This window comes from Ceratotherium simum, chromosome 5 (assembly GCF_057802395.1).
Source record: "Ceratotherium simum simum isolate JZ-2026a chromosome 5, ASM5780239v1, whole genome shotgun sequence".
Taxonomy (NCBI): domain Eukaryota; kingdom Metazoa; phylum Chordata; class Mammalia; order Perissodactyla; family Rhinocerotidae; genus Ceratotherium; species Ceratotherium simum.
Window position 1 is genome coordinate 1,374,966 of NC_141904.1, and position 14,618 is coordinate 1,389,583.

General features: G+C 47.0%; 1 protein-coding gene across 3 annotated transcripts in view; it reads right to left on the reverse strand.

Annotated features, from left to right (window-relative positions):
• The window catches only part of ARHGEF26 (Rho guanine nucleotide exchange factor 26), a 130,135-nt gene that overhangs the window by 43,454 nt on the left and 72,063 nt on the right, over nt 1-14,618 (reverse strand). For all 3 annotated transcript variants that reach the window (XM_087430368.1, XM_087430367.1, XM_014796587.2), the window contains exons 9-10: nt 12,909-12,998; nt 4,795-4,949 (exon numbers count right to left, since the gene is read on the reverse strand). In XM_087430368.1, the coding sequence (XP_087286494.1) occupies nt 4,795-4,949; nt 12,909-12,998 (245 nt within the window). The remainder of the gene's footprint in view (nt 1-4,794; nt 4,950-12,908; nt 12,999-14,618) is intronic.

Below are 14,618 nucleotides of genomic sequence, written 5' to 3' on the forward strand. Positions count from 1 at the left end.
ATTTCAGAGGGTGAGAGGAGCCACTCGACAAGCAAAGCTCCCTATGCACTTTTGCTAAAGTTAATTAAAAATGTTTATTTACAACTGAATATATAGTGGAGCAGAATACGAAAATCACATTTCTTTTAAAAATAAAAGAGAATGCAAAGAAATTTTAGTTGGGGGTGGGGGGAGCCTGCCCACCGAGTGATGCATTCACTCAAACTGCTCATGTTTAACCACCGACACGACTGGTTCACACCCAGCAGACACTTATAGATGATCATCACGGGCGGCGCTGAGGACACAAGGCCAAAGGGACAGAGCTGACAGAGAGAGGCACAAACGTGACGCGAGAGGGAGCAAGGGTCTGACGGACCACAGAGCAGCAGAAACAAACCCCCTCGAGAAGACTGGACAAGAACTGCCAGCGGGTGTGACAATGGAAGCCCTGCAGAACGGACAGGACTCGGCCCAGGAAAGGTCCGGGCAGCGGTGGGTTAGGGGAGGAGAGGGTTCAGGCAGAGAGACGTCCTGGTGGCTAGGAGTGAGGCCTCTGTGCTACGGGCCAGGCAGGACCACGGACGGCTGTCTGCAGGGGCGAACTGGGTGGCCGTGTCTTGACAAAGCACCCTCGGGCTGTGGACGTGAAGCGGGTGGAGGGACGGGGCACGAATCCAGTCAGGTGTGTCCCACAGGCGAACTCAAGGCAGCTGGTGGACAGGCAGGCGACGGAGAGCAGAGACGTAGGCTCATGGGCTGCTGGGAAGACCCGAGTGGGTGGACAGGGGAGCAGAGTGAGGAGCAGGGAGCCTGCAGAGTTACTGTCAGCAACCAGGGGACAGAGGGCCTTTACTCAGGAGGGGATGGGCCCTGGAGAAGGAACAGGCTGGAGGAGAAGATCTGGATGGAGGGGACCTATGAGACCTCCAAATAGAGGCGTCCAGGTCACATGACCATGACAGCACAGACATTACGAGAAATGGCATCAATCAATGTTAAAAAAACAGTGTTCTAGAAGGAAGGTAAGACATGGCAGCACATTTATTAATTACACATTTAAGTGAGGCAGTGGTGACGGGCTGGGGGAGTGTAGTAGTCGAACCGTGCCCTCCAAAAAATATGTCAACGTCCCAATCCCAGTACCTGTGAGTGTGACCCTATGTGGAACGAAGGTCTTTGCAGACGTAATCAAGTTCGGGTGAAAGCATTCTGGAGTAGAGTCGGCCCTAAACCCCATAACTGGTGTCCTTACAAGGAGAGAGAGATTTCACGAGACACAGACACGGCAAAGAAGAAGCCTCGTGAAGACAGAGGCAGAGACGGGAGTTACGCCACGGAGACAAGGAGCCCCAGCAGTCCCAGGAGCTGGAAGAGGCAGGGCAGGACTTTCTCCCGGGGCCTTTGTGGGGGGGGACTGGGGCCCTGCTGATGTCCTGATTTTGGGCTTCTGCCTCCAGAGCTGTGAGACAATAAATTTCTATTGTTTTAAGCCACCCAGCCTGTAGTACTTTGTCATAGCAGCTGTGGGAAACTAACACAGGGAGAAAAACTATTTTTAGCTTCAGAAGAAACTGGAAGGGAAGGGCTAGGCCAGACACAAGGCATTGAACAAGAAGAAGACGGTCAGCTACCTTACACAACATGTCTTTGGGGAGTTTGAACCTGTTGAGGTCTTGGATTCAGTTTTCACACTTCAAATCTGGGCACAATTGTACTTAATCCTAAGGTCGTACATGGGGTACAGTCTACACTGCAATGGGTAATTAGTTATAAATATAAGTTACTACTAGGCACAAATTGGATATTACACTAAGTTATCATTCATTAATCTATGAGCACAACTGATGATCTGTTCCTTTCCTATTATAATGTTACTATTATTGAAGTGTCGGATCTGACAGATCCGCACACCTTCTCCACTCTGAAGGCAATGCTGGGTGACAGGTGACAGGGTGCCATCACCCTAGAACAGTGGTTCTCGACCAGGGCCATCTGGGCCCCAGGGACATATGACAACAGGAACATTTTTGGCTGTCACGACTGGGAGGGAGGCACCACTGGCAAATGGTGGGCAGAGGCCAGGATGCTACTAAAGCACAGGGGAGCACCCCCGACGAAGAACCATCAGGCCTCAGCAGTGGAGAGGAGAACTCTGCTCTAGAAGCAGGTACCAGGGACCCTGCAGTGAGGCTTCAACTACAAGGAATTCTTTCTCATCCAAAACAGTCAAACTGACCACGTATCCTTTGAGATCTGGTAAAGGAGACTATCAATATAGTCCCTCACAAGCAGCCTGGAGCTAACAGACACTTTAAACTTCCTTATGGTATTCTAAAAAGGTGCGAGTTCCTGTCCTGGGAGACAACCCCACGGTCACTCAGCGTCCTGCAAGCTCCCGCAGTAATGCTCGCCCCCCCACGCTGAGGCGGAGCCACGGCCCAGCATCTGTGGAACCAGCTCAGCATGAGCCACCCGCCCGGCTGGACGCGAGGAGGACGAGTGACCGTCCTCCCCAGCTGTCTGTCCCGGGAGCCGGGAGCCTCCCTGAGGCCGAAACCCACTGGAGACCCAGGGGTCAGCTCCTCCACTGACCCTGGCCCTACAGCTGGGCAGTGGGTGCCTGGATCGTGCACAGAGCGGGCACAGGTAACGACCCTTTACCCGAGCCTCGTCGCCAAGCCTAAGTTACTGCCCGTTGGCAGCTGGTGGATCTCCTCCGCCGCCCCTCTGGCAGCGAAGCCTCGGCAGGGGCCTCCCTGAAGCTGCCGTGTAAGCGCGCTGCACACACGCACATTCCTCACACGCGTGTTCATCACGCTGCCGTGCTCCGCTCATCATCCGCACCACGTACTCAGGCCACAAACAACCTGAGCCTGCACGGCCACTCTCCGGGTCGAGAGCACCTTAGAAACGTGAAGCGCTAACTGTAAGGGCAGGAAAAACCCAGTTTTGGTAAAAGCAAACTCAGGTCGTAAGCGGCCCTCTCCATGGGAGCTGTATGTCCCGTTGTTTCTTTAGCAATAATACAAGTTCAAACACACGTGAGCAGGTAAGCATGCAGCAGCTAGGAAAGCAACACCAGACATAATGGTAAAACCTCCGTGCAGGCAAAGGACGTGGCTAAGTAGAGCAGCATGTACCTGAATTCTAACTTCCGAAAGTCAACATTTACTGGGTAGTTCTATCCAAGTTCAAGGATAAAAGCTGTGCTAACTGGTTTAATACCCTTAATGTTTTCATCAAGTCACTGAAGACATTATAATCAAACTGCATTTATGTTTAAAACTGGCTTGGTACTATCAATGTACATTTTATCTTCAAAATCAAAAGTTTAGTTAAAGCTTTTGGTCCTTGAGACAGAACAAATATTTCAACAGCTGGAAGATGTCAGAGGTCAAGAGTCCTATATAATTACTCTCCCCTAAAAACAAAACATCTCAAAGAAAGCCAAAGAAACAAGCTATCTCACAGAGAACCAACAAAACATAAAAATACAAAATTATAATTCTCCTCCAATCTTTATTTATAAAATTTACTTAGCTACCAGAACTATTTAAACTGTCCCAAGTAAGAAATAATTTCTTTCTGAAGTTACGGAACCACCATTTTCCTACGTGTGAAAAATAACCCTGGGCATTTTCTTGTGTTTGTCATGGTCGTACTGGGGCTTTGCAGGGTGGACCACGCAAAGTTTCATTCCAGCTGGACAGCCAAGCAGCAGAAGTAATTCACGAGACAGTCTGATCAAGGGAGAAAAAGGAAAGCTCAACTTTTGTTCCAATTTAGTCTGAATTTTCAAGCTAAAATGTCAGCAACTCAGAAGCAGAATTTAAACAAATAGGTCATGATAAGTTTGGGCATTTATTTAATGTATTCACAGAAGCCCGTGGCTCTCCTCACCTTGTCTAAACCGTACCCGTGACCACCTACTCCCAGGACATGCAGCGACTCGGCCTCTCATCACGGCCTTCACGTGTGGGAAGAACACACCACAGACGGGTGTTTTTCTCTAAATCCATATTCCAGGAGAGATGGAATATTTACGTAGGGCCAGAAGGGAGACAGTTTACAATCCTCGAGTACCGTTAATAAAGAACGCTCCCTCCAGAAAGGCAGAGCCAAGGGGAGTGTGTGTGTGTGTGTGTGGGAGTGGGGACAGTGAGAACAAATGTGCACAGAGAAGGCTTGCACACTGTCCCTCCCGATTCTCCCTAGAGCTGGACGCGCGCACAAGCAGCAGTCTCAGTAAGAGAAATAAACACCCTGCCCAGCCGCTGATTCGCTCCCTCCCCTAGGAAGGCGGCACTGGAGCACTGCCCACACCTTCCCAGGCGGGGGAGACTTGTGAGACTCACAATCACTAAGAGCACTGGATTTCAGACTAAGTTACGAGGAGCACCAGCGCTGTGCCCCAGCTTGTTCTCAACCGTGGTGACTTTTATCTGATTTGTACAAAGTCTACAGCAGAAGACGTGTGAGAAATGCTGGCTGGGAACAGCAAGAGCGCTGCCCCCCAGGGCTGTGGTGCGAACTCAACGAGGCAAACGTGTGGAACGCCGAGGACGGTGGCTTCCACGCTGTAAGAGCTCAGCGGAGGCTGGCTGGGAGGACGATGCTGATGGTGGTTCGGGTCTTAACTGGACAGGTAACCAGACAGGAGAAAGCGAGGCACAGACGCTACCACGATTCCTCGTGTAGGAACTACACATCCAACACCTCCAGCTTTCAAGGAGGATCGGTCTCCTCTACAGGCACTCGACTGGCAGAGCTTTACGCCTGGACGCACAGCCAGCACCGCCGCGGAAGGCTCACCTCTTCCTCCTGGTGATGATGAGCACGTCGTTGAAGAGAAACAAGTACACTTGCTGTCTGGACGTCCTCCTCGAGAAGAGCCCAGCGTCCTCCACGTAGGCCATCAGCGCGCCTCTCTTCACCAACCACCGCGAAGAGGAGACCAGGGGAAATGGCTGCAAACAGAGAGAACTCAGCACCCACAGCCCAATTCAAGTCCCTTGACATTCAAACAAATGATACATAGTATGATATGCAACATTATTCTATATAATGGGGAAATATAATACAGAAGTACAGTACATTCTCCAAGAAAAAATGAAAATCAATTTATTTTCCAATATAAGAAACTATTAACTTGCCTATATGGCAATGAAAACTCAATGAGAAAACGCTATTGAGTCAACCAAAAACGATATCTTCCACTAAGTCTCAACTGAAAAGGAAAACGGATCAGGAGTCACTTAAGACTGAAAAGCCTCAAAATGCAATCTGTCGGTATCAACTGAGTTATTTTAAATACCACAAATCAGAATCTAAACGTACGGGAAAACATGGATAACTGTGGTTAACAAGAGACAAAAAAGTCTGCGTTCACTTTATGAACTAAAAAGACTTTATTCTAAAGGAAAAAAGCCCAGCAAATGTATATTTTGTCTGCTGATAACCTCCTTTGCCATGTCCTGGAGAACACCCGCTCTTAAGTCCATGGTGGTTCTCCTCATGGAAGTCGACCCCTGAAAGCATCATGTCACTTTCTGGCTGTGAAAACCAAGTTCTTCCAAACAATCCATGCTGCTCTCATAGAAAGGCCATGCACAAGGAATCACAGCCTGTTTTTTCTTTATTCAGTTTCCAGTTTCCAACTGGAAAACTCTCAAAACCACAGAATAATCCTTACCCTTGAGAGCTCTTTTTCTTTTTAAGTTACCAGAAATACTTACTGCCAAAAATCTGATTTAAAAAACTATATCCATAAAATAAACAAAAGCTCTTGGACACAAAACATAACCGTCTTACTGTGGTGCAACCAAATCTCCTTCTTTTCAGGGAATAATGATTAAAAATAGCTAAAGGAAATTGAAGATATTAGGGAGGAAACAAGAGGCTAAGAAAGGATTTCATATTTTTTTTAACTTCATAAAGGACTTTTATAAGAAGGTTGCTTATAACTTATATACGATTTTCCTGAAGGTTTAAAAAACAAGATGAAAGATTATGTTTGACCTCAAACTTTAAAAACGGCTATTAAGGGAGTTCATGGAGTTTCCAGGCCCCAAATCTCAAATCAGACAATTATCCAACAGGATGGCTAAGGCTTGAAAGGCCACAGACAGAGAGATTGCTTAGAAAACTCAGGAGGGGCCCCCAGCGCACACAAGAACCGCCTGTCAGGTAGGTCCTCTGAGGGCCATCGTAACTGGGAACACGGTGGTCTCCTACTACTGCATGCAACCCTACAGGATGAACGGGGACAGGACTGTGGCTAAGTCCCCGTGGACAGACCAGCCTGTGACCGTTCTCAGTTTAGGGGATGGGGGAAGAAAGGTTTCTAAACTGTTCTGTTGTTTTTAAAATAGACTGATTTTCAGGGATTCCTCCTACTCCACTAGGCAAAAATAAACTTCTAATGAATATCTAAAATTGACAGTGGCTTTCATTACATCTATGCTTCTTTTGAAAACAAAAATCCGATATTATAAACGGGAATTGTTTCAGAATTTATTGTTAAAAGATTAAACTCATTCAGATAGTTTATTTATTTATTTTTTTTTTTAAATTTTTTTTAAAGATTTTATTTATTTTATTTTTTCCCCCCAAAGCCCCAGTGGATAGTTGTGTGTCATAGCTGCACATCCTTCTAGTTGCTGTATGTGGGACTCGGCCTCAGGATGAACGGAGAAGTGGTGCCTCGATGCGCACCCGGGATCTGAACCCGGGCCGCCAGCACAGCAGCGCGCGCACTTAACCACCAAGCCACAGGGCCGGCCCATTTTTTTTTAAATTTTTTTTAAAGATTTTATTTCAGATAGTTTATTTTTAAAGAAGAAATTATGAAAATGACCAAAAGGAAAGAATCAGAACAAACCACAATGGGCATAAGTGACTTCCCATAGTTCAGAAGCTCTAAGACTAGCATCTAGGTGCGAATCAAAAAACAGAAAAATTCACGAACAAAAACGTATCTTAAAGGCATGATACAATTCCTATGGAGAAGACTTTTCATTCCTTTTTGAGTTACTTAGCATCCTAGAAAACTAGCCTTGGCATAAAATTTAACTAATTTGAGATAAAATTTAAGTAATTGAGATAAAATTAATCACTTAACTGTTTAAAAGTACACACATAATTCAGTGGCTTTTAGCACATTCATAATGTTGTGCAACGGACACTGTCTGATCCCAGAACATTTTCACTCCCCTAAAAAGAACCCCCAGAGCACTACACAGTCACCCTCCACTCTGCCCTCCCCAAGGCCCTGGCAACCACCATCCTACTTTCTAACTCTATGGATTTGCCTATCCAGGACATTTCATATAAACTGAATTATATAGTTGTTGTAGCATGTATCATTCATGTTGTAGCATGTATCAGAACTTCATTCCTTTTTACGGCTGAATACTACTTCATTGTATGGATATATTACATTTTGCTTATCAAGTCACCAATTTTGTTGAAGGATATTTGGGTTGTTTCCACTTTTTTGGCTATTATGAATAATGCTGCCATGAACATTCGTGTACAAGTTTTTACTCAACAACTGTTTTCAGTTCTCTTGGGTATATACCTAGGAGGGGACTGCTGGGTCATGTGGTAATTCCACGTTTAACTTTTTGAGGAACCACCAGACTGTCTCTACAGTGCGAAGACTTCGAGTTCTTTGTTTTGTCTGTTGTATCTTGGCCTTCTGCTTGCCAGCAAGGCCCCCAAACACCAACCACAAACCCCCTCCCCGCTCGGTCACAGCCCCCCCCCCCCCGCTCGGTCACAGACCCCCCGCTTGGTCACACCCCCACCCCACTCCACCCCACTCGGTCACAGCCCCCCCCACTCACACCCCCCCCCCACTCCACCCCACTTGGTCACACCCTCCCCGCTCGGTCACAGCCCCTCCCCACTCGGTCACAGCCCCCCACTCGGTCACACCCCCACCCCACTCCACCCCGCTCGGTCACAGCCCCTCCCCACTCCACCCCGCTCGGTCACAGCCCCTCCCCACTCGGTCACACCCCTCCCCACTCGGTCACACCTAAGTTATGGCTCCTGGAGCAGCCCCAGAACCCTCAACTTCTCCAGTCCTAGTGTGTAAGGTCAAACCCTCCAGTACCAGACAAAAATAATCCTCCCCAACTCGGGGAGGAGACTTTTAGAGACAGCTGTAGTCTATGGAGAAAACACACTGGATCTCAGGCACAAATTAAGTTCTGGTCTCTGATCTTAGTTTGGTGACCAAATTTTTCTCTATAACTCTCACTTCCCTTCTGTCCACCAAGCTCCTTGAATGAAGGTCAAACCTGTTTAGACTGTTTCCCCCCCCACTCAATGGTCAGCAGACTGCAGCACGCCCGCCGTGCCTGTGACACTCTTCAGACAAAGCCTCTGAACGGTGTTGACTGTTTGTTTGTACAAACCAGGTCTGTCCCAAGTCCTTTACATCTACTATTAATGTAATCCTCACAATAACTCCATGAGCAAAAGTACTGTTATCAGCCCCATTTTACAGTTCAGAAAACTAAGCCACGAAAGTTAGGTGACACCCACGGTCATGCAGCTGGTGAGTGGTGGGGCTACGAGGGGAACTGAAGCAGGACAGCTGCAGAGTCCACGCTCTTGACGTCCCCTGGCCTCGACGCGCCATGCCAGGGGACCGTTTCCACCCCTCTCAATCTACCGCCGTGGACGCTCTTCCAGAAACTGACACATTTAAAATTGAAACACATGTGTAAGTGTGTTCATGCAGATACACATACATACATGTATATATTTATACACACACACATACATACGAGCTTTTTTCCCTTCAAATTAGAAGATGACCAGCATTATTATACTGTCATTGTTAGGAATGTGGACTCTGAAGTCAGATGTATGTCTGAATGACTCTAGGCTGCAATACTTCTTAGCATGACTTTGAGCAAATTATTTACTATCTCTAGCTTCAGGTTCCTCAATGATAACATGGGTATAATGACAGGATACTTCATGGGGTTCTTGTGAGAATTAAATGAGACTACGGGAAAATGGCACACAGGAAATAGTAATAAGTATTTTCACAGCAGCATCGGCTGTGCTAGAGTCACCACACCATGAACCAGCACAGACCTCGCCACCTCCCTCAGTGCTGCTCCTCCTCGTGGATCCCGATCTCAGGGGTCGGTGTGAGTCTCCATCCAGTCAACCAGCCTGGCCGCCTGTGGGACCACCGCTCCTGCCCCGTCCCAGCACCCTGCCTGGCCCTCTACGTCGGCTTCCAGTCTCCTAACCGGTTTTTGTCTCAGTCTCATTACGTTCTCTACTCACCCTCCATGTGGCTGCCGGAGCACACATTTCAAACCACATACTGAACCTGCTGTGTGTGTGTGGGGGGGTGATTAAAAAAATGCAAGTACTATAAAAACCACTATGTGAGAAACCTTGCCACCCTGCTCCTCATCTCGCTAGGCCCCAGTGACCACTGCCCCCACAAGGCACTGACTGTCACTGTTCTTCTGTAATTTCCAGAGATTTCCTGCACATAAGCAAATTTTGTATCCTGTTCTTCCTTCTGTTCTGCACCTCCTTTTTCCCTTAATATACGAGAAAGCTTTCCACCTCAGTACCCGAAATTCTCCTTCATTCTTTTTTTTTTTTTAGTTGAGTGGTATTACATCATCTGGGCGTACTGTAAGTGATTTCATCAGTCCCCTCTTGATAGATATTTAGGTTGTTTCTAATCTTTTGCAACTACAAACAATTGTGTGTGTGTGTGTCTGTATATACGTGTGTGTGTGATCTTATACATTCATGAGTCTATCTACAGGATAAATTCTTAAAAATTGCCGGTCATAGTAACTTGTGTTTGTTATTTTGATGGTTATCGCCAAACTGCACCATTGGGGTTCTAACAGTCTTTCCCACCAACGACATATAAAGTGCCTTTCCCTACAACCTCATTGATAAAATGTTATCAAACTTCTGAATCATTTATAACTCTGAGAGGTGAAACGCATTATTTCAATTTCAATTAGCGATTTTCCTCTGACTGAGGTAAAGCATCTTTTCAAATGTTTACCAGTCAATTGTATTTCCTCTTCCAGGAGCACTTTTCTAATGTGCCATTTTCTGATGGGTTTTCCCCCCTTATCTTTTTCTTATCACTTTGAGTTTATATGTTGGGACATTAACCCTTTGTCTCTATGTGACCTGCAAATATTTTTTTCCAATTTGCTATTTCCCTTTTCATTTTTTTATAGCTTTTATTTTGTTCTCTATAGAGAAATTTTTTAAATTTTCATATCAATGAATTTATTAATTTTTCTTTGAGTGACTTCTGGATTTGGACATAAGCACGAAAGGCCGTTTTCCCATGTTGCTGAAGTCGTCATTACTAAATGCATGTCTGGTCGTGTCACTTCTCTGCTTAGAACTTCTCAGAAGCTCCCGGACGACCTCGCTCAGCCCCTCCTCTTGGCACACAGGCCCCCTGTGAGCTTCTGCCCACTGCTCTGGCTCTGCCCTGCTCCCCTCTGACAAGACACTCTCACATATTGAGGTAAATGGGGTAACTATTCAGGTTCAAAACTGATTTGGCTTGAACTAAGTAGCCTGACTTATGGCCTATCAAACATACATTGTACATCTGCTTAACCATTAAAGTAAAGAACACACTCTCTTCCTCTTAAGAATGCACACGTCCCCTATTGGTAACGCTCTATTGGTAACGCCCTATTGGTAACGCTGTTGCTGGCCGGGATTAGTTCCCTTTCCTGACATCACAGTCCTGTTGACCTGCTAATTTGCAATTGAACACCTCTTTGAAATTTTGATGAAAATGTATCCTGGGTGTGTTTAATGTATGTCCTTTGTTCTAAAAAGATACAAGACTGTACTGAAAACCATGCTTCTCTGGAATGCTTTCTAAGGCCTTCCCGGGTTATAATCCTCACTCTGGTTCAAGTAAACGCACCGTATTTCTCTTATCTATAGAATGGTCATTGGTTATTTTGCGTCGACACCTCGCACCCCAAGTCTATGCACGTGGATGCAGACAAGGCTGGGGCTACAGCGGTGGAAACCATGCCTCATGCATTTGTTCCTGCTCCTTACTCCTGGAAGACCCTCCCTAACTCACCTTCAAGATTCAGCTCACACCTCTGGTAGGAACCTGCCCACCTGCTACAAGCCCCGGCCCCTCTATCCTCACTCTCGGGCTGCCACATTTCCAGCGCTCACAATAGTCCTCCATCCACTGCAACAGCTGCAGGCGTGGCAGCCCTTCTGGACCTCTGTGGTCTCTAGACGGTAAGTTCCCGAGGGCAGGATCCTGAGTCTGCCTTCCCACTGCCTTCCCCAGAGAAGGTGCTCATTCAACTTGTGAAAGGATGCGTGTGCTTGCACAGATCACTGAACTTCTCGAACATCTATCTTCTCATCTTTAAAATGAACTGATGAAAAATGTCCACAGTTATCCACAAAGTGTCAGGGAAATGGGGTCCTCAGATTTTATTAGTGTTTCTACGTGGTCTGAATTAACTGCTTCATTATAAAGCTACTTTAACTAAAAATATTTTCCTTTAAGCTTGCAAATATTTTAATCATTGAACCAAAAGAAAACAAACAACCAAAAACGCATGCCCTCAATTGATGTTAATCACTTACTTTTAAGGATCCTTGGAATAAGCATTTTTCGATTGGAAATTAATTCTGGGTTCTAGAGAAACAGAGCTTAAAGATATCTTAAACCAATTGATTTTCAGTCAAGAAGGAAAAAGAAAAATGGTTAAAGAGATTTATCATCTTTAAAAAGAAGGGGATAAAAAAATTTCTGATGTCCAGACATATTTTCTAAAATATTTAGAAACAAAATACAGAGAAGGACAAGATTCCTTCTGCAGGACAGGAGAAGGCGGGTTTTGAAACTGCTATAAGTTTCTGTATGAGGAAATCGTAACTATTGCAAGTGTGGTGTCTGTGTTGTTTTCAGCAGGTACCCACCGTCTTCTGCTCTAAGAATGATGGACCATGTTTCTGCAACTAAATCGCTGTGGTCAGGGTTTACAGTGGAAGAGTGTACACTGACCCGCAAGTCAGGACACCTAGACCCTCGTCCTGATCTGCCTCCACCAGCCGAGTGACCCTGTTCACAATGAACTATTCTCAGGGCCTTGTTTTCCCCATTGATTAGACGAAAGGGGTGGCTGTACTGGGTGAGGGTCCTCAAGCTACACGACGTGGCAGAGAATCTGTTCTCTGCAGCAGCCACGAGATGCCACTGCACGAAGCAGGAGCACTTTTACCGCGAAAAAATACGAAGTTGCTTAATTAAATGTGCACCTTACAAAACGAAACTGAGTCACAGTCGTGAGCACTCACACCCATGAAGAACTCAGCTGTCAGCCAACAGAGGACTGACCGGGCCTAGACTCGCTACTAACTGTCATTTCTTCTTTGTTCCTCCGTCATCTGTCCTGAGCAGCAGCAGAGAGCACACAGTCAAAACAGATCTGAAAAGAACAATCCACTAACAATCTTTTTTCAAACTGGAAAAAGAGTGTCCGTATTTTATCTGGGAGAACACTCTGGTCCAGCTCACGGGATACCACTGATTTGCAGGACACTTGAGAATACGGAAGAGATCTTTCCATTCTAAAATTCTATTATTTTTAACTACCCTTTTCCCAAGTTTGATGTCTTCCTGGAAAAAAACGTGCTTGTTAGATAATACCCGACTTCAAGGCCTGGAGAGAGGTCACTTCATCTGGCACCAGCAAGGGCAGAACTGTCCGGAGCACCTGGGACTCCCTCTCTCTAACAACTTACGGCCCTTCTTTGGAAAGCAAAGTCCTATCCACTCCTTGCCCTCCACTCTCTCTCTATTCACAGAAGATTTAAGCAAGAGCAGTAATAAATCTGTTTAGGAAAAAGAAGGAGAATACCTTGATTTTAAATTCCAGCTGGGAGTTAATCGTGTACATCATCTCGGTCCTTTCCATCTTCCGGGCTCCTTCATTGCACAGCCGAACAAGCTGGGAACACAGAATCACAGGAGGGTTCAGAGGTGAAGGACAGAACCTCACTTTCAAATGCAAATCTCTCGAAGGCAGTAATCAGCACTCGGGAAGCTCCGCAGACTCATTTCTGACTGTTCAAGAACCCGGAGTTTCACACAGTTAAGATACGGCACCCGGTCAGGAGTGGTGTCATTAGGATGTGAAGACAGAGGGAACAAAACGTCCTGGAAGGTCTCAGGGACACCCACCCTCTGTGTGTTCTTATCCCCCACACCCCCGACACACACCGGACAGGCCCCTGGCACAGCCCAGGGCTCTGTCCATGCTGCTCCTTCCCTCGGTCCTCCTCCTCCTCGCCTTCACCCACGGGAACCCCACCCAACCTCCGGGCAACCCGCAGCCCTCTGTCACTTCCAAACCAGAGCAGCTGGAGGCAGACACCACTTCAAAGGTGAATTCTAAGCACTGTGGTGTGTGCAAAGCATGTGACCCGTACACGGGAGGCTGAAAGCCGGGACCTGCGCTGGGGGAGAGGCGCGCTGGGGGGGAACCGCACTGGGGGGAGCCTGACGGTCAAGGATCCTTCAAGGACGGCCAAGCTAACAGGCATGAGGTTTAATCAGAACTCCTGAATCACCTACAGACCGGACGCATTCACAGCCTTTGATGAGTGCCTGGGATACTGCGATTTATTGTAAGAAATATATTTGGTCTTTGTCCACAGCTCCTGGCACATACCATCTAAATAATTCCCTATTTAAGAGCCACAGGGGCATCTTAAGCTATGATATTTATTCATAACAAGCCCCTTTCAACCACACCTGAGTTTATGGTGATGTGGTAACTTCTGGAAAGGCCCTAAGAAAGGGAGCTGGTTGCCAGGGTCACGAACCATGTGCTAAGAGGCTGAAACTTCCAGCCCCAGCCCTCAGACTTCTGGGGAGGAGAGAGGGGCTGCAGGTTGACCTGATCACTAATGGCCAGTGACTTAACTAACCATTCATGCCTAAGTAATGAAGCCTCCACAAAAATCCCTGCACTCCAGGGTTCAGGGAGCTTCTGTGTTGGTGACCAAGAACGCATCCACGTGCCAGGAGGGTGGCACACCCCAAAGTCCCCGGGGCCAGAAGCTCCTCTGCTCGGGGCCTTCTGGACCTCACCCTGTCTCTTCACCTGGCTGTTCATTCGTATCCTTTAATATCTCTGGTAAGAAAACAGTAATCTAGTGAGTCAACTGTTTTCCTGAGTTCTGTGAGCTGCTCTAGCAAATTCATTGAACCGAGTCCAGTCGTGGGAACCTCTGATTTACAGCCAGGGGGTCAGAAGCACAGGTGACAACACGGACTCGCAATGGGCGACCGTAGTGGGGGGTAGTCTTGTGGGACTGAGCCCTCACCCCGTGGGGTCTGACACTGACTCCGGGTAGAGCAGAACCAAGGCGTAGGACACCGGGCCGGTGTAGCAGAACTGCTGGGTGTGGGGACGCCCACGCCTGGAGCCAGAAGTGTCAGAAGAGAAGCGTCCTGTGAGTACTGAGCACAGAGCAGACACGGGAGCTCCTCGCTTCACCGCACCCAACAGGGAGTTAGTTCACTGGCCTAAACCAAAGCAAACTCTGTATGTCCAAGTTCTTAC